At 49.2% G+C, this 23,621-nt stretch overlaps 2 protein-coding genes across 5 annotated transcripts in view; one reads left to right on the top strand and one right to left on the bottom strand.

Annotated features, from left to right (window-relative positions):
• Positions 1–247: 247 nt before the first annotated feature.
• LOC126076748 (uncharacterized) lies at positions 248–7,648 on the bottom strand. Its single transcript, XM_049885305.1, has 3 exons — positions 7,505–7,648; positions 4,250–4,621; positions 248–1,436 (listed from the first exon to the last, which is right to left on the bottom strand). The coding sequence occupies exons 1-3, from the start codon at positions 7,646–7,648 to the stop codon at positions 1,212–1,214; spliced, it is 741 nt and encodes a 246-aa protein (XP_049741262.1). The 3' UTR covers positions 248–1,211.
• The window catches only part of PDGFRA (platelet derived growth factor receptor alpha), a 54,199-nt gene continuing 37,424 nt past the window's right edge, over positions 6,847–23,621 (top strand). The window contains exons 1-3 of one of the 4 annotated variants that reach the window (XM_049886881.1): positions 6,847–7,030; positions 18,218–18,278; positions 20,130–20,447. In XM_049886881.1, the coding sequence (XP_049742838.1) occupies positions 18,230–18,278; positions 20,130–20,447 (367 nt within the window). In that variant the 5' untranslated portion in view covers positions 6,847–7,030; positions 18,218–18,229. Of the gene's footprint in view, positions 7,031–8,103; positions 8,188–9,704; positions 9,891–10,483; positions 10,670–18,217; positions 18,279–20,129; positions 20,448–23,621 lie in introns of those variants that run through there. The other 3 variants (XM_049886884.1, XM_049886883.1, XM_049886882.1) reach the window with 3 other exon arrangements.

The following is a 23,621-nucleotide window of genomic DNA, read 5'->3' as shown; positions in this document are numbered from 1 at the left end:
GTCCCACAGGGGAATTGTAAATGTGAACACGTCGGCAGGGAGAAGTCCAGGCTGGTTAGGCTTAATGAGGATGTCAGGCAGCTGTGTATGTGTTTTCAGCCCTGCTATCCTCAGACAGTTTTCATTTTGAGCGAGGGTGGTTATATTTATATTTGGCATGAGTAAGCCCTCTCTGAATTTATTAGTTAGGATCAAGTTTAGCTAGGAGTAACAAAAATTCAAAATAAATGACTTAAGAAGACAGAATTTTATTTCTCCCTCATTTTCAAGAAGCCATGAGGTAGTTTGCCAGGGTTTGTTGGGTGCTTCACAGATCAGAGACCTTCTGTTTTATTGTTTCATAGTGCACAATTTCCATGTTCACGTTTGCCTCATAGTCTAAGATGGCTGCAGAAGCTCCATTCGTACATCTGCTTTCCATCCAGCAAAAAGACTAGAATAAGAAGGATGTGCCTTTTATTAAGGACATTTCTTAGCAGTTGTATCCACAACTTCTGCTTACATCCCACTGGCCAGAACTTTTCTTCATGATCACTTCTAGTTACAAGAAAGACTGTGAAATGAAGACCTTATTCCAGGAAGAAAAGAATGATTACCAGAGGACAGTAAGTGCTCTTTGTCAATGGAACCATACATATTTTTCAGGCCCTGAAAGTGAACCCTGCCCCAGTCTCCCCCGTGCATGGCAAGAGGTGGGAGCGGAAGACTAAGAGCCGAGTATTGAGTATCCTTAGGACAAGCATCTGGCTTTTACCCTACTTTGGGTATTTCGTTGCTGAATCATGGTGACCTTACATATAACAAAACCTTCCTGGATCCTCCTGCCTTCCTACTTTGGTTCTTCTTCTTCTTTTTTTTTTTTTTCCTGTCTCAGGTTTGACTGTATATACAGCACAGGAGGATACCATCCTCAAGCAGATGGCAGCCCAGGGAATCATACTAGGCTTCTGTCCTCAGATGGAGGACTCTACTTCGGAGCCTTTGTGGGTGTCTGGGCACCTTTGGGAGCCTGACCTGGAGCCAAAACCTGAGTCAAAGCCTTGGCCAGAGCTTCAGCCTTACTTTGAGCCTTGGCCTTGGCCTTAGGCCAGCAGAGCCTGAGACCCTTGGCAAGGCAGGCATAAACACGATTCCCAAGCTTGGGAAGGGCAATGTAGGTGAGTCAACTGAGTTGGCAGTTGATGCCTCTTGGGATCTCAGGCTTGACTTCCTTATGCTTTCCAAGAGCCCCCACACACGCATCCGTGGCCTTGGCATTGTTGGCTTGCATCTTCTTCAGGCCACCTTGGGGTGCACCTTCTTAAGAGATTTGCATCTTTGTGATAGGGGTTTCTTGATGCCATTTCTGTACCACTTTTGGGACTGGTTGTACGTGGTGTGGTTCTTGGACTTGGCCACATCTGTACCATCACTCGTACCTCCAAGAGCACCTGGGACTGGAAGAAAGAGACAGTTCTCATTTCTTGATTGGGTATGAGACACTGGGGAGTAGCAGCTGGGAACCAGGATCCCCCTTCCCCCACCCCTACCTCTAATCGGGAGTATGAAACAGAAAGGCAGATGGTCCTTCACACAACTCAGAGCATTAATATAAGGGAAGCAGGAGACTGGGGATGAGCATGATAAAACCTCTGCGTGCAGAAAAGCTCAAAGAAGAAAAGACAATGAGAAAATTTATTTAGCCCCTCATTGGAATTCATATACATCATCTCATTTAATCTTCAAACACTCCAGGAAGTACTATAGACATTATGCCCATTTGTACAGATGAGGAAACTGAGGCTCTGAGACATGACTTGTCTTGATCAGATCACACAGTAACTGGAACCAGGAAGTGCCTGGTTAGGCAGATCTGGGCACCATCCTAGTGCTGCTGTAGGCAAATTACCTATCCTTTCTGACTTTGTTTCCCCATCCATTAAATGGGGGTAATCATGCATATCTCACTGGGTTGTCTTGAGGATTAAATCAGATAATATCTCTAATATGTCATGTGACTCCTAATCATGCATATGTCCTATGTTTGTAATATGATGTACATACTATAAACAACAACAATAAAAAAAAAAAACCAAACCCACTGCCGTCGAGTCAATTCTGACTCATAGCGACCCTACAGGACAGAGTAGAACTGCCCCACAGGGTTTTCAAGGAGCGCCTGGCAGATTCGAACCACTGACCTTTTGGTTAGCAGCCACAGCACTCAACCACTACGCTACCAGGGTTTCTGTACATAGTATATGTACTATAATTAGAGAAACATTTGTTGCCATCTGTGGTCAACAGTTATGTGCTTGGCTGCTAACCGAAAGGTTGGCGGTTCGAACCCACCCAGCCGCTCTGCAGGAGAAAAGACCTGGTGATCTGCTTCTGCAAAGATTGCAGCTTATAAAAACCCTCTGAGGCAGTTCTACTCTGTCACACAGAGTCATTTTGAGTCAAAAATTGACTCCACGGCACTTAACAACAACATAATTTATGGAATTGTGGGACCCAAATTCTACTAGCTTTATATTTCCCAACGCCTTTCTACTTGAGGACTTTTTTTTTTTTTTTTAATCACAGGGCCCTGCTGTCCTCCTGGGACTTCCAGAGGACAAGGCCCTTTCTTCAGTCAGGATGACCTAACCAAGAGCCAGCCTCCATCACCTCCTGGCCACAGCTGTGTGTTGGAAAGCTGGCTGGCTGAGGCCCCTAATAAAGAGCAGACCTCCCCATCTCCTCATTCCCTCCCCCATCCCTCACATGAGTTTTCAAATTAAAAGCAACTGAAAACTAAGTCCTGAGGAGAGAGGGAAGTAGGAGGCACAAAAATATCGCCAGACTGAGGAGGCCAGGAAAAGGTATCAAAGAAATCCAGATCCAGTGGAGGGCCAGTCCAGCCACATCTTTCCCGGGCTCGTGAGTAGCCTATGGCCCCCTTGCTGGGCTGAATCATAAAACACAGTTAACAGCTTGGGTCCTTAGTTAGGTCAGTTAGCACGCTATGGTGCTAGGAACCCCTCAGTGAGGGTGCTGCTGGTCATGATTCTCTTCACTGGAAACTGCTTTCTACTACTTCTCTCTGCAGAGGGGATGGGGTTCAAGGGACCCTGAAGTGGCGCTGTGCCTTTAGATCCAGTCAGCAGACAAGGAGGAGTGGAGGTGTGTGAGGGGTCCCAGAGAGAGGCTAACTGCTGTTCCAAATTACCCACCAGCCTGAACCCTTCTGGAGAGGTTTTCTTCCTCCTTCTCCATGACTTGGGCCTCTCTGAATTCTGAGCGTGCAAAGCGGTACAGAGCAAGCTTTGGAGCCTTAGCTGAGGCAGGCCCCAGGCAAGGGCGGAGCTCCTTCCCACTTCCCCTGGGGACCCTCACATCTGTGCTCCACATCCACAAGCTCCTCAGAGCCTTCTTGGCCAAGGTCCCTTCGCAGGGCCCAGGGAAGTGGCTCCTCACGCGCAGTCAAGAGTTGAATGGGGGAGGGAGGGGTAGTTAGTGCCGTTTTCTTTTGCAAACCACCAAACTGCTTTTTATTTTCAAATGGCGAAGCCAGAAACCTACCCCGCCCCTATTAACTCTTAAAAAAAAAAAAAATTGCAAGTCTGTTTAAACGTCAATTTCACAACAAGGATTTTGATAAAGAAGCCCTGGTGGCAAGTTTAAGCGCTGGACTCCTAACCGAAAGGTCGGTGTTTGGCCCACCCAGCGGCTCTGAGGGAGAAAGACCAGGCGATCTGTTCCCCAGTAGGACTGGTGCTTCAGGATTACAGCCTACAAAACCCTATGGGGCAGTTCTACTTTGTCACATGGGGTTGTTATAAGTCAGAATTGACTGGAGGGCACCTAACAACAACAATCACAGGTCTTCTAAAACAAAAAAACCTTCTGGAATCTCCGAGGAAAGGAGAATTGGGGGCGGAGCTGGGGGGGGTGTCGGAGCAGAGGAGAGCAGACAAAAAGCCAACTCTGCGGGAAACGCCCACGAAAGCCAAAGGTGGGACGCTCCTAGGAATTGGACCTGCGAGCCCGGGAGGCAAGGCAGGGAGAGGTTTCTGTTTTCAGTGATCATTTTCATTTGTTTGTTAAAAAGTTTTCAGGGCTCTCGTTTTGAAGGCTGGCTCAGCTACTAAGTCTCCTCTTCCTACCTTTGCAATCGATTTCGTGTGGCCTGCGGGCCTAGCCATGGGAGGCCAAAGTCAGAACCGCTGCGCCCCGAACCCCACCGCTTTCCCAAATTTCCCTCTGCTCAGCTCGGGAGTTGAACCACCTTCTCCTCCGGTCGCTGTAGCCGAACTCCCAGTTTTCGGAGAAAACCCTCATTCTTAACGCCTTGATGCTCTCGCAAGGAGAAAAAGCATGAGAAAATCTGGGTGCAGGCCGCGACCTTTGCCAGCAGCCCAGGCCAGAGTTCCTCACCCCTCCCTCCCTCGGGGCAATGGCCCGCCTCCGTAGCCCGCCTCGCCTGCGCGGCTTCTTGCAGGTTTCTGCTCACGGGCGTCGGGGCAGTAATCTGGAAGGATTTTAGAGCAACACGGAAAGAGGGCCGCTCGGCTTGCCCATCTTCCTTGACACCACCGCTGAGCGATCGACGCAGACCTGACCTCTCGCGAAGCCGCGGACCAGGCGCGTAGGGCGGACACTACATTCAAACCCGCCTATTAGCAGTGGGAGGGGCGGGGGAGCGGGATTGCCGGGCAGGACGGGGTTTCTGGAACGAACAGCCTCTGTTCCAGGGCCTCCTGCCCCGAGGTTGCTCCTGACCACTGGGTTTATTTTGCTTTTGCAGGGGAGGCAGATGTTGACCTCTCTGTCTTTGCTTGGTCCCGACTAGGCGAAATCTGCCCCCAACCATTTGCTTCCCTGCGCCACCCCCCACCGGCGCGCTATCCCCGGAGCCAGCTCCCCAGGCCTTTAAACCGTCGAGAATGTCACACATGGAAGCCTTTAGCAAATGTTTGTTAATGATCATAACAAAGGCATCATTCAAATTAGGCAGGTAATTACTACCAGAAGGACAACTGGGTGCTCGCTGGCTCATCCATTCTCTGGGCTCTAAAGGCGAAGAGTTACGGCCCGAAGAACACCCCCCTGCCCCGCCCGCCTAGCCTGCTTTTCGGGCTCCTTTAAGCGTCTCTGAAATGAACTGTGAAGTTACTATTTGTGGGCGGGGAGCGCTGGGGCCCGGCTTGCAGGAGACCCCGGCCGATCCCGCTGGCAGTTTCCCGGCTGCAAAGCAGACCCTCCTGGGTAGACTCCCGGCCTCACCTCCTGCCCTCTTGAGCACCTGGAATAAAAACCTGGGTCTCAACTTGTCTTCAATAACAGCATGAAAGCCACCCCACTTTTTTCCTTTGTTCTGCTTTCTGCATTTGTTTTGGGGGTTCGTTAGTCTCTGTTCATTATCTACAAACATTACGGTATCCTGTTAGCATTCCGAACAAGGGGCTGTTCATATATTTGCCTTCAATGATTTCCTGAAGGAACATGTGGAAGTAATAGCGGGCCCGTGCAGTCACCCGAGCTGAAGATGCACGAGAGGCGGGCGTGCAGAAGGGCCGGGGGAATGGGGCCCCCAGCCCAGCCCCAGGCGCCCTCCTTCCTAGCCCGACACCCCAAAAGTCTGGTCCTGTTAAACTCAGCACCCTCCCTGCCCACTGCCTTGTGCCCACCCTCCGGGTTAGGGAAGAGGTGACAGCTGTCCAAATTGCCATCCTCATCCGGGCTGCTCCAGCAACTCTGAGGGTGTGCGTGTTGATGGGGGAAGAGGGGTATAAAGATCACCCCTACTCTCCCAACAAAAGAATTCAAAATTAGAGAAAGCAGGGAGGTGAAAGCTCTCCCCTCCCCCGCGCTCGCTCGGAAGCCCCGCTCAGCCTAAGCCTGGTTCCTGGAGCGTCAGCGCCCCCTTTCCCTCGCGAGCAGGATGGTTCTCTCCCGTCTCAGTCTCTTGCCTAGCGCCTTAGGCGCAGGATTTGGGGCTCCGCTCTCAACCCTAGGGCTTTCGTAGGGTCTGACCTACTAAGGTAAGGGGGCACCGGTGGGGTCAAAACGCACCCACCCCCAGGACGCAGAGAAGGCAGGCTTGTTGTAGACGATCCCCAAATGTCCAAGCGTGTGCCTTTTTGTATTCGAGAAAGAAGACTGGGTCACCTCGCCCAGATAACCCCGAAAACAAAGGCATGACAAGATAAGTGGCTCCATGGGAGTAAAGGTCTTTCTGCCAGAGAGATATCCAAATTCACACAGACCCTCGATTCTTTCTAACCCCTTTCAGACCCAGTCTTTTAACAAACCATCATCGTCATATGGGACTATAGAGTTTGCCTAATCCCATTAAAGGATTAGCAAGGACACCGCACTTTTCCCAAAAGATACCAGGTTCAAAACGACGCAACCGCTTGGAGACTCCATCTCTAGTTGCACCAGGAGTTTCACCAGAAGGGACATTTCTAGATTCCAGATTTATATTCTTTCTGGCCATTAACTGCATTTTTATGTGTTCTTTTTCAAGAGAATACAAAACAGTAGAGCAGCGGAGGTTAACATCCCCCAATTCGGGAGGCAAACTCATTCTGGAAATGATGGTCAGTTTGTATTTTCACGAAACCTCTCTCCCTGCAGAGCATCAACACCTCCCCTATCCACCACCCCCACCCCATCTGGTCGGCTTCTCCCCGCCCCCCAGTTGTTGTTGAAGTCTGGGGGGTTGGGGCTGGATCCCCTGACTGTGTAAGAGCAAAAGCGAAGGCGCAGTGTGGAGGCTGGGACAGTCAGAGTGCCTAGAGTTCGAGGGAAACTTTTATTTTGAAGAGGCCAAGGGGGGGGGGGGCTTCATTTTCTGACAGCTATTTACTTAGAGCAAATGATTAGTTTTAGAAGGATAGACTATAACATTGAATCAATTACAAAACGCGGTTTTTGAGCCTATTACAGTTGGAGCTAGAGGGAGAGAAAACAGGAGGGAACTGCAGGAGAGGACTGGAGACCGTGGACACACTTTTTACTCCATGTGTAGGATTTTCATTGCGGATTGACATAGGAGGAGAAGGTAAGAGAGAAGAAAAATGATTTTTATTTCTAAGGGAAGCCCTTGATCAGACTGTGGGCTGGAAGAAGTGAAGTAACTTCTCTCGAACTTTGTGCGTTGAGAGGAAAAAAAAGGAGTTGAATTCCAGTTATGTGTCTAGAGAATAATTTATTCTGAATAAACCTTACTTGGGGAGAAGATAACCATAGAGTTAGAAAGTCTGGGGATTAAAAAAACACATTTTCCAGACCTATTTTTAAAAGCAGTGTTTTTCCAACAACCCTACGGCCTCTCAGAGAAATTGTTTAGGCTTACATTTTTGAGGTTTCTTTTGGGGGGTAGGGGTGGTTTTCGTGGATACTAGGACGAGCACCAAATCACCCTGGGGGTGAGGGCAGAGGTGTTTTGCCCTCTTCTTGGCAATGGGTCCTGGAGGGCGACAGATTTTTTAAATGAATATTTTCATTCCTCCCCCGCGGTTTGGCGGGACAGCACTGGAACCCGCGCTGTGGAGCGCGGCTGGGAAACGAAGGGAGCGAAGAGGCCGAGCGAGACGCCGGGAAGGGGCTTCGGGGGCCGGAGAGGCGTGAAGGGCTCAGCTGGAGGAGGGCGGACCTGGGATGCCGGCCGGGTGCACATGGCGCCGGCCGAGCGCGCGTAATTACTGGACGGCGCTGCGCCCAGAGACAGTCGGGTCCAGTCTCAGCACAGCTGCGGCGGCTGCAAGACGAGCAGAGGGGGCGCGGGCTTGGGCGAGGGTTTGGGGCGCTTCCCAGCCATTTGCCGGGTCAAAGAGGTGAGAGGGAGAGAGGGCGCCAGCCCCGCAGTGCGCTTGGGTTGCGGGGGCGGCAGCGGCGGCGGCGCGGACTTGCGGTCTGGAGTAATGACAAACACATTTGGCCTCGAGTGAAGAAGTCGTCGTCGCCTCGCATTCCAGCAACTGGGATTTGAGGAATTTAGAGTTGCGCTCCTAGAGGCTCTTGTTGTGCGCGGTGGTCTCCCGCCCCCACCCGTCCCTGCACGCTCCCCTCCTCCTTTGGAACCGATTCTGCAAAGCCTTGGGCTTTGCTGCTGGCCAGTCCCGGCCTCAGGAAGCAGAGGGAGGTCTCCAAAAAGTGCTGGATTTCTTGTGGGGAAGGAAGTTAGGGACGTCTCGAAACGGAAAAACTTGTTTCCAGGTAAGACAGAAAGGTGGGAGGCGACCATTTTCTCTCCTTCCCTCGGGGCACCGGAGTCCTGGAGCGCCCCCCCCCCCAGCCCTCTGTGCTCCTCTCCGCGCCGGTTGCGTGGCACTTGCCGCCTGCGCGCGCCCTGCGCTGCTTCATACTCTTCAAGTGCCCTTCTTTCTTAGTCCCCTCTTTGCGCTTGCGTCCCCGCCTGCATCGGAGCCTCGCGCCCCTCCTTTCTCCGCCGTCTATCCCCTTGGAAGTTGACTTTTACGTGTGAGATTAACTTCTCCTGCAGCGCCAGGGGAGCGGGCGGCGTCCACTTGGCTCCGAAACAACTGGGCTCAGCGGCTCTGTGCGGAAAGTGTCTTGGCCACCTCGGAGCGAAATAGGAAGCGTGACCCGACTCTCTTCCGGCTGCCCGAGGCAGTCAGGAGCCCGAGAGGCCCAGCTAGGTGTGCAGAAGCTGCCGGTTGGCGTGGTTCTGAGTCTTGGCTGGGAAGAAAGTGCTGTGTTCGTCCATTGTCCCTCTCTCCCGCAGCCAGAACGCGCGTCCCACACTTCGCGCCCCCAACCCCGGCAACACTTAAGGATTGGCAGAAAGAGTGCCTGGGAGAACTTGGCACTTACTTCTTCTCCAAGGGTGGGAGGCAAACGGGGCTAGGGAGAGACCGTGGATGGCCTCTATCAAGTCCAGGTCGCTCCGCGCCGGGCCCAGTCCCTTGGAAAAGTCCTGGGCTGGGCGGGATGGGAAATAGCTTTTTTGGCTTCGTGGCCGAATTGCTCAACGTTTTGGACCGACTCGCTTCACTGCGGTCGCTCCCTACCAGAACTAGGCAGCTTTTTGGAGTAGTGGAGGCATCTAGGGCAAATGGAGCACAACAGTCCTCAGCCGCACAGCGCGCGGACCAACACCCTAGCCTAGCGAGACCCGGGTCCGTCGGAGGGGAGGAAGGGGCACCCCGGCGCGCACACCTCACCCGCTGCTGCGTGGGGTCTTGTCTTTACACCCTTTCCCACTTAACCGACTTGTACCCTGGTGCTGTTGCATTGAGTCCCCTCCCCCTTCCTCTCCCCTCGGCCTCCATTCCACAATCCTTTCGGTGAGGAGCCCTTCCTGGCTTCTTCGACAGGCGAGAAATGGTGGAATTGGGGGTAGCGGGGAGCAGACTAGCCTCACTTTGACTCCCTGTTCAGTCGCTGCTTGTAGGCTTTGCACAGTCCTGTTCTTGGCTTGACCTAAGTGCAGCTAGATTTTAGGCTGGGGGGGGGCGGGGAGGTGAGGGGGCGGGGAGGAAGATGGCAATCGGTCGCGGAGAATGCGCCTGCCGCTGACCCCCAGTGCCTCGGTCTCTTCGCCAGCTCTTAAGCTGATAGGGACCCGGTGCAGAACCGGGGCTCCTGGCTCACGGCCCGGGGACGCTTTCCTCCCAAGGCGCGGGCTGAGGAGGGGTGCAGGGGGAGGGACATAGGGCCGGGCTTTCCAGCTGCAAACGCGTCTGGCGCCGAGGCGGGCGGTTTTGCGCCTCCTGGGGACGGGACGTGGGCGGCGCGCCGCGCCCGGACGCGTCCTGGGGACGTGGTGACCAGAGCCTTCCTGCAGACCCTAGCGGGCGGGACTCCCTCCGGCCTCCTGGGAGCTGCGACCTGGTTACATATCACTGGTGGGAAACGATTCTGGGGGAAAAGCTAAAAACCTGCTCCGGGACCGAAAGGTGCGGCTCTTAGCGTCCCTAGCAGGGTCCGCGCGTGGCACCAGCCGTCGGGAAGGGGGTCTTGTTGGCTTGCCCTAAACATGAGGCACAAGGTCGCGAGACAACTGCTTCTCCGAATGCGGTCTAGTCCGGCTGTACGGGTGCTTGTCTTTTGCTGCAGTGGCTCGGCGGCGTTTCCTTTTGTTTTACAGTGAACTCCGAACCAACAATCGGCTGGAAAAGTAGATTGTAGGAGGGAGAGAGGCTGAAGGGAATCTAGGGCTTGAAGCGCTTCCTTCCCACTTTCCCACCGGAGACTCCCCTCACCCCCAGCGAAGGAGGAGAGAGAGACGCGGGCGGGCGCAGGACAGCGCGGCAAAGACAAGCGTCGGGCAAAGTGGCACCAGGGAAGGAGGCCGGGCTCTTAAAAGCCGAGGGGGGCGCAGTCTCCGATGGCCTCTGGCTTACCCGTGCGCCGCAGTTGCGGCCGTGCGTCTTTTGGGCCCATAGGAGGCGCTGGCGCGCGTTTGTAACCCTAAACCGCACCCGCGCCACCACCCCCCACCCCCAGCCCGGCCCCTCTCCTTCCACCCCGCCCGGCCCACTCTAAGGTCTCAGACGAAAACAATGCAAGAGCATCGAGCGTCTTGCCTGGGGTTGGACCGTCGCTGAAGTGTTGAGGCCAGGAAAGCAGCGGGCAGGGGCGCTGGGCCACGGAACAGGGAGCGGGCGTCGCTACCAACACTGGGCGCCGTAGGAGTGGAGGCGGCGGGAGGGGGAGCGATCCACGCCGTGTTGGTGTGAGTGTGGCGGGGCCCGAGACTGGGCGGTGTTGGGGCCGGGCGGTGCCGGGCGGAACCTCCCGGGCCAAAGTTTGCGAGCAATGGTCCCTGCTGCGCTGTCGGGGACCGGGAGCCTGAGCGGCGAGACAGCGAGCGGGGTGAGATTCGCGGGGCTGCTGCGCCCTCTAGCGGGCTCCTAGACGGCGGTCAGCTTTCAGCCCACCGCGGGCGGTCCTCGCCACCGCCTCTGGGTAGGAGCGCAGCGCTGGGACTAAAGGAGACCCAGAACGAATAACCTGGGTCACCTTTACCCCTTCTTCAGGCGTAAAATAGAGGCATTTCAGGCACCGTGTGGCCCCAGGAGGCATTGGGTAGGCGAGAGGGGGCTGAGGTCCCGGGGTTAGGGGATGAGGGTGGGGGTGTCATTAAAATTAAATGTGAAAGAAGAGCAGCAAGGTGGAGGGTAAAAGGATCTCGAACGGTCTTGGGGGGAAAAGTGTCGACTTTTGTTTTCAAGCCCTTCACTAATTCCCCTGCCGCGCAGGCAGCCGGTTGCTGTTTGTTTGTTTTACAACCCCGCGTTATTGTGCAACGGCAATAGTCGTTTCCAATGAGCCTGCGGTTCCTGGGCTACGCGATCGTGGCGTCCCCCGCCGGGCGGGTTTATGAGGGTTGACGATGGCGTGCGAACAGATTGGGCAGCGCGGTCCAGGTGGACTCCTGGCCGCACCCGCCTGTCTACCTACCCCAACTGTGTGTAATCTCCGATGTGGCGAGGTAAAACCCTGCACAACCGCACCTCCTCTCCAGTGGCTTTTCCTGCTGCATCTTTTAAGCCTCGGGATGGCAGCTGTTACTGCGTTGTTCTCCTGGCTGCCTTGGTGGACCCGCTTGGAGCGATGATGACCATGCCTCACTGAGAATGCGGCTTCCTCTCCCAATTCTGAAGCCCCAAAGATATTTAGACATTTTCGGTAGCGTTTTCCTATTCCTACTCCGAAGGCTTTGAACCGAGGTCACAAAACCTAAAAACATAAGCTAAGAAAGGAAGAGGTTGGAAGTTAAGATTTGGGACGTTTTAGCACGAAACGCGTTACAGCGAACCCCAGGTGCACGTCCTTGGACCAACACTTCCATCTTCTGGTCACATTCAGGAACTGCAACGACTTCCTGTGGGAGTCTGCTCCGCATGGGTTCTAAGCAAGTAGTAGTGGCCTTGGGAGGATGCATTTTTTTCCCTCAGATTGTCCCAAGTTTTTTTTCTTATGAAGCTGCAAAAATCATTGGACGGGACAACATGTGTTTTGTGGAATTTCGTGTAGCTTTCGCTCTACTTGTTAATCCTTTGCGTTTAGATAACGCACAAAGTGCTTTCTTACGACTTCTGATTCCCAGAGCTGACCTCTGCAGAAAGAATGCAGGTATTTGCATTTCTGTTTATGAACTAGGAGACTCAGTGTGTTTGTGTGTGTCGGGGGTGGGGTGGGGTGGGGGGCTTGGTCACTTTGAGACCAAAGCTGCTACTCTTAAGGTTGTCCCATGGGGAGTCACACAAGTTAGGTGGCGGTCAAAAGGAAGTCTCACTTGTATCTCTTGTCGTTAAATATCTAGTGCAGAGAGGGGAGAAAGGTTTATAAGCTTAGATTGTCCCATAAAATGCTCCCAAGTAAAAATGCCCCACCCACTGGAATGTCTGATGGAGTTTAGGGAGATCAAAACAACAGAACAGGCCCTGGCTGGGTGCAGAGATCCTGGTAGACATACCTTCTAGGGAAAATAGGACGATGTGGCCTCTACAGAGGTCACACTTGGATCGCCTGGGCTGAAGGTTTGCGATTGAGTAGAACATTCTCTCTGTAGCAGAAAAAAGACAAGCTATGTAATTTTCACAGTTAGAATTAACTCAGGAGAGCTGAAATTAAGAACCTTGGAAATCTGAATCTTGAAGTCACCAGTGGCTTTTGGGGCTCTGAGATTCTGGTGGCCTTTAATCATGCCAGGGTGGGGTGAAATTCAATACTCAGCAGCTCTGCAGAGAGATGCGAGTGCAGTTGGTGATGGGAAGCTAGCTTTCTGACTTCCTGAAAATGCTGTGCCCTTAGTGCTTCTGGAAAGAGGGCCCTGGCTTTGCTTGCACTGGGTTTACTCTCGAGGAGGGTATGTTGTCTTTGGTTAAAGAGTCACACTCAGTGGCTCTTCACTTGTGTTTGCAGAGGGCAAGATGGCAACAAGTTAAAGAGAAAGAAGACTAGTGACTGCAAACATTTGTTTCACTGTGTGATGTCGTTAGCTGCACAGGAGTCGACTCCTGACTCCTGGTGACCCCATGCATAAGGGAAGGAATGCTGCCTGGTCTTGTGTCATCCCTGTGATTGGTTGCAGATCAGGCCATAGGATTTTCACTGGCTACTTTTTGGAAGTAGATTGCCAGGCCTTTCTTCCTAGTCCACCTTAGGAAGCTCTACGGAAATCTGTTCAGCATCATAGCAACACACAAGCCTTACTGACAGACACGTGGTGGCTGCACTTGAAGTGCATTGGCTGGGAGTCAAACCGGGGTCTCCTGCATGAAAGCTGGGAATTCTACCACCGAACCAGCATTGCCCCCAGGCTGGCGGTAGCAAGGGCATAGGAGTGGACTGCTGTCTTGGGTCAGGAATCAGGGTTCAGAGCCACCTTAGGCAGGAGATGCAGGGCAAGTAGCTTGGCCCCTGGGGCCTCACCTTCCCAGTAAAGGGAAGTTGAAGTATCACCTCTGACATCCCTCTCGTCTAAAACATTTTAGGATTCTGTGAAAGCAATTCAGTATTAAAATCAGTAACTGCAGTTTACAAAGCACTTTCAATTAAACTATATAATTTATTCCTTACGATAACCCAGCAAGGCAAGCAAACAAAAACCAAACCTGTCGCCGTTGAGTTGATTTTGGTTCACGGTGACCCTGTGTGTTACAGAGTTGAACTGCTCCATAGGGCTTTCTTGGCTGTTATCTTTACAGAAGCAGATTGCCAGGCATTTCTTCTTTGGCTTTGCTGGGTGGGTTTGAACTGCCAACCTTAGGTTAGTAGTCGAGAGCAAACTGTTTGCAACTCCCAGGAACCTTAAGACGAGCAAGCAAGTCAGGTATTATTAGTCCAGATTTATAGAAGAAGAAACCGAGGGTCAGGGAGATGGACTGTTTAAGTGTCAGACCTGGTGTTAGAACCTAGTCCAATGTGATTTTCATAATATCTGCCAAGAGAAGGATTGAGGAAAAGAGAATGGGGTGACAGCCATGAGTCCCCTGCCCGAGGGTGAACATGACAAGCGCCCTCTCTTCCCCATTTGTTTCTCTGATTTGTGGCAAATGCTTCTAGAATAGTGATTATAGAAGATCAGGAATGCAGTCCAACATAGAGTTGGCTTGAGAGAAATAACGATTTAAAAAAAATTTTTTTTGGGAAAAAATATATGTAACAGAGCACTTGCCATTTCCACAATTTTTTTTTTTTTTTTTACAAGTATAACACAGTTTTATTACCTTCATCATGTTGTGCAACCATTACTGGAAAAAGATTTTTCCGAAATCCATTGATCCTACCTGCGAAGTGGTTTGTCCGTGCCGGCTGTCACAGTGTTTCGGCCCTCTGAGTCTGTAGCCCCAATCGCTTATATTTGCGCATCTGACTTTTGGGTGAGCTCCAGGATAGGGTGGCTGATGAAGGATGAGAGTTTATTCCCAGGGTAGGAAAGCTCTAGAACTAGCAAGGTTGACTTTACCGCGGGGCCAGTAGGAGAGAGAGAGGCTGCCATCTCTCCCGTTGTTTTCTCATTACCTCCCCGGGGGCAAACGCTCTGCACTTCTTCTCGAGGAAGTTGTCTGAGTTACAGATGAGTCATGACACGAAGCTTCACAAAAACGCTTGGCTTTACAGCCAGGGAACCCCTGTTATCAGCGCAGGGAGTTGGAAATCTTCAGCAAACACATGTTGGTTCTCAGCATTCGCATCATTATCGCTTGCACGGAGGCCCTGTTTTCATTGCCCACTTTGTATGTCGGTAAATAATCCTCACTGGCATCAGGTCCACCATATCTGGACGCACAGAAGGAAATCTGGTGGGGCCTGGGCAAGGCAGAACACTCCACAGAGCCTGTGCTGTAAAAGCAGTGAGCCCCTCTTTTAAGCTGGGGAATGCTTTAAAGATGCATCGTTGGCAAGTCCTGCTAACGTAACACAGGATATAAATGTGATAAAACCCAAGGCATTGGGCTGGCTCTGGAGCGCTCTTTTGAGGTTGGCTAAGTGGATTATCAGTGGGAGGCTGATATTTATGTGCACAAACACACGGCCCTTACTGCTAATTACAGTAAATCAGGCTGGCCCGCCAGCTCTGGGATGGAAACCCTGCATCCCCTGGGCACAGGCCAGGACCCTCAGAAGCTACCAGCCAGCCAGCACTGTGCAAATTACATTTGGGTTCACAGCACTGTGGTAAGCCTGAGAGGGGAAGCAGGCTCCCATTTGCATTAGGAAATAGCTGGGGGTGGGGGAGTGACAAGGTTGAAACATTGACCTTCTCTCGAGTGAAACCATATGGTGGAGTGGAAAGAGTGTGTCTGTTGTATCACACAGACCTTGTGTTAGAATCCTGCTCTGCCATCAGCTGTGTGACTTTGGGTAATTTGCTAAACCTCTCTGAGCCTCAACTGCCACTTGTTAAAATCCAATAATGCTTACGTACAGGGCATGCATGTGTTATACTTTGGTCAGTAAGTATTGGTTTCTCATTCTCTCTCCGAGACAAGAGAATATCACTTCTTTGTCCAAAATAAGCCCCCTGTTACCAGCATTCCACCTCTCTTTCTTCCCCCTCCATTTTCCCAAAGGAATTCAATGAGGCAGAAGTCTGACTCTTGCCAACAGTCCACCTTAAAACAAAAATCCATAACGAAGCACCACCAAAAACTACATTTAGGCTTTTATCTACTGGAGTGTCAACGACAACAACAACAACAGACATTGGGGAAAAAACAAAAACAAAAAAAACTAAGACTAAACACAGGTGTACATTGAATCTCTCTCTCTTTTTTTTTTTTAGACTGTTTACTCAGAAATAGCGTATACCCAAAACCCAACCCATTGCTGTTGAGTCAATTCCGACTTATAGCGACCTTATGGGACATTGTAGAACTGCCCCATAGAGTTTCAAGGAGCGTCTGGCAGATTTGAACTGCCAACCTCTGACCTCTTGGTTAGCAGCCGTAGCACTTAACCACGATGCCACCAGGGTTTCTATAGTGTATACACAGTGTCTTAATTTCTTAGTGCTGCTATAACAGAAATACCACAAGTAGGTGGCTTTAACAAACAGACATTTATTTTCTCACAGTTTAGGAAGTAAACCTAAACCCAGTGCTGTCGAGTCGATTTCAACTCATAGCGACCCTATAGGACACAGTAGAACTGCCCCATAGAGTTTCCAAGGAGCGCCTGGCGGATTTGAACTGCCGACCCTTTGGTTAGCAGCCGTAGCGCTTAACCACTACGCCACCAAGGGTTTCCTCCTTAGGAGGCTGGAGGTCTGACTTCAGGGTGCCAGCTGCAGGAGAAGGCTGTGGGGGAAGGTCTTTGTCTCTTTCAGCTTCTCTGTTCCTTGGTTCGGTAGAGATCTCCTGTGGTGTGGCATCTATCTTCTCTGAATCTGTGCTTTTTCATATCTCAAAAGGCTTAAGACACGCCCTACACTAATTGTGTTTCGGTAGCATAACAAAGAACCCATTCCCAAATGGGTTTACAGCCACAGGTATAAACCAAAACCAAATCCATTGCCATTGAGTGGATCCTGACTCACAGTGACCTTACAGGTATAGGGGTTAGGATTTACAGCACATACTTTTTTGGGGGCACGATTCAATCTATAACACACAGTCCTAGTTTCCAAAGCCAGCGATGCAACATCTTAAGTCCCATCAACTCACTCCACTGCGTGAACTGAGGCTTTCTGAGGGCCCCGGGCCTACCAGGCCAAGGCTGAGATGGTGATTATGTGTTATCCTAAAGCTTGCACCCCTCCTGAGGCTCCTCAGCGTGACCTCTTCAATCCAAAAGGGTGCCCCAACATCTGCAAACCCGTTTACTGTTCCTTTTCATTGACCACTTTATCAAGGATGTCATGTGGGAAGTGGAGGGGGAGATGAATACAGGTGGGTGGGAGGTGTACCTGTATACGGAAAGAGAAGGAAAAGGGACCTTTTCAAGGGCTTACCGGAACAGACCCTGTAGTGGTCTTATTCCATGGGCAACATGGGCCCCTCTTGAATTTCTTCTTCTCCTTTAGTTTCTTTTCCCACTCCTTTCCTTCCTGCCTGCCCACTTCTTTGTCTGGTTGTGTTTGACTCAATTTCAATCTCTCTTGCCACTTCTTCATCCCTCAGACTTTGTTGTGGGAAATCAGAGCCTAGAGAACTTGGTTCCTTCAGGTGTTACTACCTCAGCAAGAAAATGTATCCTCAGTTTCCATAGAAGCTGCATTTGATCCTATCGTCTACTTCATCCCCCTTCTCCCCACCACAGGAATTTTGTCACACTTTTCGGTCCCATTTCCTCTCTTTCGCTTTCTTTATTGTTCTCCCTTTTATGCCTGTGCCTTGAGTTTTCCACGTCTCATTCAGCTTGGTTGTGAATCAGCACGTCCTGCGATAAACGGGGCAGTGTCACAAAAACCCCCAAAACAAACCTGTTGTTGTGGAGTCGATTCTGACTCATAGTGACCCCATGTGACAGAGTAGAACTGCACCAGATGGTTTTGTGGGCTGTGATTTTTTTTTTTTTTTTTAATGGCAGCAGATTGCCAGGCCGTTCTTCCATGGTGCCGTTGGGTGGGTTAGTAGTCCGCCACAAACTGCACCACCTGTATCACAGAGGCATCCTCTAAGTGACATTGGTTAGTGGGAAAAACTCCAGATCTGAATGGCCCTTAAACATTAAGCAGCTTTTTCAGTGGTTGTAGAGGATGACCTCTTTATGGAGCGAAACGCAATGCAAGTAACAACCCTTTTTGAGTGAAAACAGCTTTAGCTTGAAAGTTGAGGAAATGCATAAGTTTATCTCTTTATGTTTCTCATTCATAATTTAAATGGCCTAAAAAGAACAGTTCTCCTGTATTCTTAGACACATTCCAAGACGATAAACATGGATTTTCAGAATTTCAAAGCAATCACAAAGGGCTTTCAGCTTCAAATGATTCCTGCCATGATCTTGACGCTCCATCATGTGATCTGATTCTTTCTTATTAGGCATCTCACTGTTTTTGTTCTTTTTAATTGTGGTAAATATGTAGGTAACAAAACTTTGGACATTTCAACAGTCTTCGCAGGTACAGTTTAGTGACATTGTGTTCATTATGTTTGTCGACCATCGCCCTTATCTGTTCCCAAACATCTTAATGTTTTAACCACGTATCTTAAACTGGGAAATTTTTTGGCTAAGATGATACTGTTCACATTTCCCATAGAGCAAAGCACAAAGAGAGTTAAGCTCACTGGTCGTTTTATTGGCTAACGCTGATTCTGTTTGATTTTTTCAGTTTTCCAGAACCATGGGGAATCCCCAACGGGCACTCCTCGTCTTAGGCTGTCTCCTCACAGGTATGAATCCCAGTCCTCTCTTGAGTTCATTGTCAGGGAGCGGGAAGCCCTTGCTGTCTAAGTTCTGAGCTCTGTGTGTATTATTTACTCTGCATAGCCAAAAAAAAAAACAAAAAACCCAGTGCCGTCGAGTTGATTCCGACTCATAGCGACCCTATAGGACAGAGTAGAACTGCCCCATAGAGTTCCCAAGGAGCGCCTGGCGGATTCGAACTGCTGACCTTTTGGTTAGCAGCCATAGCACTTAACCACTAGGCCACCAGGGTTTCCCTACTCTGTATAGACAGTCCAAAAGAGAGAAGAGAAACAGAGAATTATAGATAGTGATCTAGAGTGACCCCAGACTTTCAGTTCCTTTTGCAGTATTGCACCAATTCCATTTTCCAAAAAATGCCCTGCTGTGGCAGTTTAATATGTGTACATTCCTGACACGGGAATGCTGTTAGTAGTTATAGTCCAAATTCTCCCACAACTCTGTTCCTTTTCTGGGATGTGGGTTTCCAGTAGAGGTGGATCAGATGAATTCAAGAATGTTCAAAGAAAAAAAAAATAGAAAGTTCTAGCCCAGGAAATCATACCTGTCTTAAGAATCTTCCTTTAGAGTCTAATTGATAGATGAATGATTGAGTCAGGGGAAATCTCATTAACTCTTCCCTGCCAGCAGGGTGACATTGGAGTTCAATATTTATTGGAATTTCTTAGTTTTCATCCAGATATTTATGCATTACAGAGGTTTGGCATGAAAGCAGTGTTTTTCTAGCCTGAGGAGTTAGCTTATGTCTGTTAACTTCTTTAGGTCTTATCTGTATGGATATGGTGGATTTGAACGCGATCAACAATTTAGTAATTCTAAACTCCACTAACTACATACCCCATCTACAGGGTGCTGGGTGACCCAGGTGCACTTATGGCTCCTATCTTAACAAATGGCAGGAATGATAGTGGTCAGATGCTGAAGCTGGGTGTGATTCCCAAGTCAGGCTCCAGGGTAGACTAGAGACCATTAACCAATAATTACCCGTTGCCATCGAGTCAATTCCGACTCATAGTGACCCTATAGGACGGAGTAGAACTGCCCCATAGAGTTTCCAAGGAGTGCCTGGTAGATTTGAACTGCTGACCTTTTGGTTAGCAGCCGTAGCACTTAACCGCTATGCCACCAGGGTTTCTAACCAAAATTTAAGTAAGCCATAAGAGCTCTTTTATTGATTTGATAAGCAGGAGAAGCTAGATGGAAATTTTCTGTTCTAAGATGAACTTAGAGTTTTTACCCTAAGTTTCATTTCTTTAAAAAAAAAAATCTTATTTTTTGAATTAAAATCCACATGATCCTGCCTTGGTTTCTGGAACTCATTAAAGCCAGCAGGCCTGCCAGAGTGTTGGAAGAAATGGAAGAGGTGTCATTCTTGAGCACAAATCTGCCTTGTGCTTTGTTCAGCCGGTCTGCCTGGCCCAGTTCTCATCCCATTTCTCACTGAGCGAGACCTCTGCAGGAACATGGACAGTAAAGCAGCCCTACGTGCGCTAGCATGTGGCATCTTGGAATAGTTTCTGGTTGCACGTAAAAGTCTATAATATGGAATTGGACTCAGACATCCTCTATCCATTTGAGTGTCTGGGGGAGTGACTTGGGGAGTATGAGGGGGGCTATCGAGGCCTTTGGAGGATTTGCCCCTCTCAGCAGATGCCATGGCTGTTACAATGGGGAACCTTTCATGGGCATCCAGGCTAATGGGTTTTTGCCTAGAAATGGCCATCATTCAGATAAGCTGGCTCTGTTGCTCCCCTCAGTTCTCTGGTGAGACCATCCCTTTTGGCCACGTCCTATTCAGAGCATGTTTCCTTTTACAGGGCCGGGGCTAATACTCTGCCAGCTTTCACTACCCTCCATCCTTCCAAATGAAAATGAAAAGGTTGTGCAGCTGAATTCCTCCTTTTCTCTGAGATGCTTTGGGGAGAGTGAAGTGAACTGGCAGTACCCCATGTCTGAAGATGAGAACCACAGTGTGGAAATCCGAAACGAGGAAAACAACAGTGGCCTTTTTGTGACAGTGCTGGAAGTGACCGGTGCCTCGGCGGCCCACACAGGACTGTACACTTGCTACTACAACCACACTCTGACAGAAGAAAACGAGGTCAAAGGCAGGCGTATTTATATCTACGTGCCGGGTGAGTGGATGGGGCCCCAGGACCAGCGGTGCTTGTCGATGCCTGTTTCTCATGTTAGCTGTACTAAAAAACCAAAAACGCGTTGCCATTGAGTCGATGTCAACTCGTGGTGATGCTATAGGACAAAGTAAAACTGTCCCATAGGGTTTCCAAGGACCAGCTGGTGGATTCGAACTGCTGATCTTTTGGTTAGCAGTGTAGCACTTATCCACTAGGCCACCAGGGTTTCCTAAATATAAAAATACATGTTTGTTGTAGAAGATTTGAAAAACACAGGTGAGCACACAAAATTAAACAAAGATCATTTGTAGTCTCATTATCAAGAAATGTTCATTGTTAACATTTCAGAGCTATATTAAGTTTTTTTGGGGAGGGGGACTGGAGCTTATCCCATTTGGGGGACCCCTTTTTTTCTTTTTTTTTTTAGTTAATTTTTATTGTGCTTTAAGTGAAAGTTTACAAGTCAGTCTCTCATACAAAAATCTATATATACCTTGCTATACACAGAGCTGTATTAAGTTTTGAAACTCGTTTTTATTATGTCATGTCCCTTGGCATGGGTGTGGTGAGAAAAATCTGAAAGATACTCATTTCTATTCAGTTCGGTCAAGTTCAACAAGTATTAACTGTGTATTTATTGTGTGTCAAGCACTGTGCTAAGTAAAGGTGGGCTCTGTCCTGGAATTGCTTATGTTTCATTATAGTTGTTTTCTATAATCATTATAACTATATTTCAGATTCCATACAAATGTGTATTTATTCTCGATGAATTGGAAGGGTTTTTTTTTTCTTCTTTTTAATTAAAATTTAGAGGAAAATCCCATACTAATGATGCTATCCTGTGTCCCCTGAGAAGCAGGGAGTAAGATAGGATTAAACATAACCAGTTAACCTGTTGCTATTGAGTTGATATCTACTTATAGTGACCCCAAGTGTCTCAGAGTAGGTCTGTGCTCCACAGGGTTTCCAATGGCTGATTTTTTGGAAGTAGAACACCAGGCCTTTTTTCCGAGGTACCTCTGGATGGAATTAAACCTCCAACCTTTAGGTTAGCAGCCAAGTGTTTGCCGTACCCAGGGACCCCATGCAAGGGGTTTATTAGGGGAAAGGCCTATAAGAGAGAATGAGGAGGAACTCACTGCAGGTCTGATCCTGAGTGAAGCAGAGAGGGAAGGAAGGCGGGGTGGAAGCCTCCACTGTGTTGTCTAAGGGAGGCTGGGCAAATCCGGAGCCTGGAGCCAGTTGGCTGTTAGAGGCCCCTTGTGTCTTCTAGATAGGGTCTGCCTTAGAACTCTGCTCCACTGAGTCATTGACATGAAGTAGCCCGGGGCGGGGGGGTGTGGGCTCAGTGTAGAGCTTGTGATGGATTTCAGCGATGGTACCCTTGGACAATCACACCCCTGTAGTTGGAGGAAGGAGCCCTTGTGGCACTGGTTAAGAGCTCAGCTTCAAACCAAAAGGCTGGCAGTTTGAATCCACCAGCTGCTCTGTGAAAACCCTATGGGGCAGTTCTACTCTGTCCTATAGGGTCACAATGAGTTGGAATCAACTCAACGGCAATGGGTTTGGTTTTTTGGTTTTTTTTTTTTGGAAGACTGTGTGGTCCATTCTCACAGCATCCACACTAGTGGACTAGGTTTAGACAGGGGCTTGATGTGTGTTTGGTCCATCTCCTCAACATTCACTGTGTGCCCTTTTGTGATAATGTCAATTATCTATCTATCTGTCCGTCCATCCGTCCTTCACTCACCCACCCACTCACCCATCCATCCACCCACCCACCTGTCCGTCCATCCGTCCATCCATCTGTCCACCCATCCACCCATCTACCCATCCACCCATCCATCCATCCACCCACCTATCTATATCAGCTTTTACCAAGAACAACTGTTAAAAGAAGGACCATGATGCTATTCAAACATTGCATGGATAGTACATGATGGGATAGGGAGACTTGCATTTTGAAGGGAGGCCCAGCTGATATGGTATGGGTACTAAACTATATTTTAACCTGAAATTAACTTGTGGATTAGTTTGCTGAAATCTTTGTTAACAGTGTTCAAGAATTTGGAACTCTAAAAACAAAATTCAAGCAATGGCAATTTCAGTATGTAGATGGGTGAATGGAAGGGGAATATAGCCAGAGTCCTTGATTTCAAAAACAAGCACACAACAAAGGCCATACTGTTTATAGCTGTTACCATCCTTGTTTTGGCAGGAGTCAAGTTTCCTGTTATGGAAATATGACTTTTGAGTAAATGGTTCCTGTGAGGTATATTGTCCTACCTTTCTGATTTTTTTTTTTTTTAAATGGACTCCTTGATCTGCTCCCGAAAAATCTGCCAGTGAAAACCCTGTGGATCACAGTGGTCCAATCCCGTTGTGCACAGGGTTGCCGTGCGTCGGGGGCTGACTCAACAGCAGCCAAGGACAGCAACAACAGCATAAGTATGGACATCCTCAAGGATCCGGACCGTCTTTCCTTCTTTCATGAGACTGCTACACGATGTATCTTCCTTCCTAACAGTACAAAGTTTTGTTTCGCAAAAGGTGTTTAAAATGTCACCCCAGCTTCATTCACACCTCAATGCTACACTTACGTTCCTTCGGCCAAAGCCTCTAAATGAAAAGAACAGTGGGAATATAAGCTAATTAAAGCTACATGAGTCCTGTTGTTTTAATCTGCTTAAGATTGTATGAAAATTCTTCTGTCTCTCCCCTCTGCCCAGCACAAACACCACCCAAGTAGCCTACATTGTTGTAGACAGAAATCTTTTTACTTGTAATTATTGAGAGTAAGGGACGCTTTCTGGAATTGATGCTTGAGGCTCTCAGTATTTCTGACCACAGTAGTTAAGTAGCTAGTTAACTATGTATCTTATTTATTACTTGAGAAATTATTGTTTAAAAGATATATTTACATACTGTTGTTGTTGTGGGTTGCCATTGACTTGACTCCGACTCACGGCCAACTTGGGTATGACAGAAGGAAACATCGCCTGGTCCTGTGCCATCCTGATGATCTTTGATATGTTTTAGTCCATTTTTGTGGCTATCGTGTCAATCCATCTCATTGATTACTTTACTACTTTCAATAATATAATCATAGGCAATATGAATTTTCAAAAGTATTTGTAATTTTTTTATGGTTTCTAATAATTTTTTTTTATTATT

Source organism: Elephas maximus, chromosome 5, assembly GCF_024166365.1.
Source record: "Elephas maximus indicus isolate mEleMax1 chromosome 5, mEleMax1 primary haplotype, whole genome shotgun sequence".
NCBI classification, from domain to species: Eukaryota; Metazoa; Chordata; class Mammalia; order Proboscidea; family Elephantidae; genus Elephas; species Elephas maximus.
Note: the sequence above shows the minus strand (reverse complement) of the source record. Positions and strands in the feature narration are given on the sequence as shown.

Excerpts from the sequence above, each read along its gene's own strand:
- LOC126076748 (XM_049885305.1), bottom strand. The coding sequence starts at position 7,648 with ATGTGCACCCGGCCGGCATCCCAGGTCCGCCCTCCTCCAGCTGAGCCC. Across the intron at positions 4,622-7,504 it reads GCTCCACAGCGCGGGTTCCA|TGTCCGCCCTACGCGCCTGG; the intron begins GTGCTGTCCCGC and ends GTTTGAATGTAG. Across the intron at positions 1,437-4,249 it reads TACAGCGACCGGAGGAGAAG|TCCCAGGTGCTCTTGGAGGT; the intron begins GTGGTTCAACTC and ends TCTTTCTTCCAG.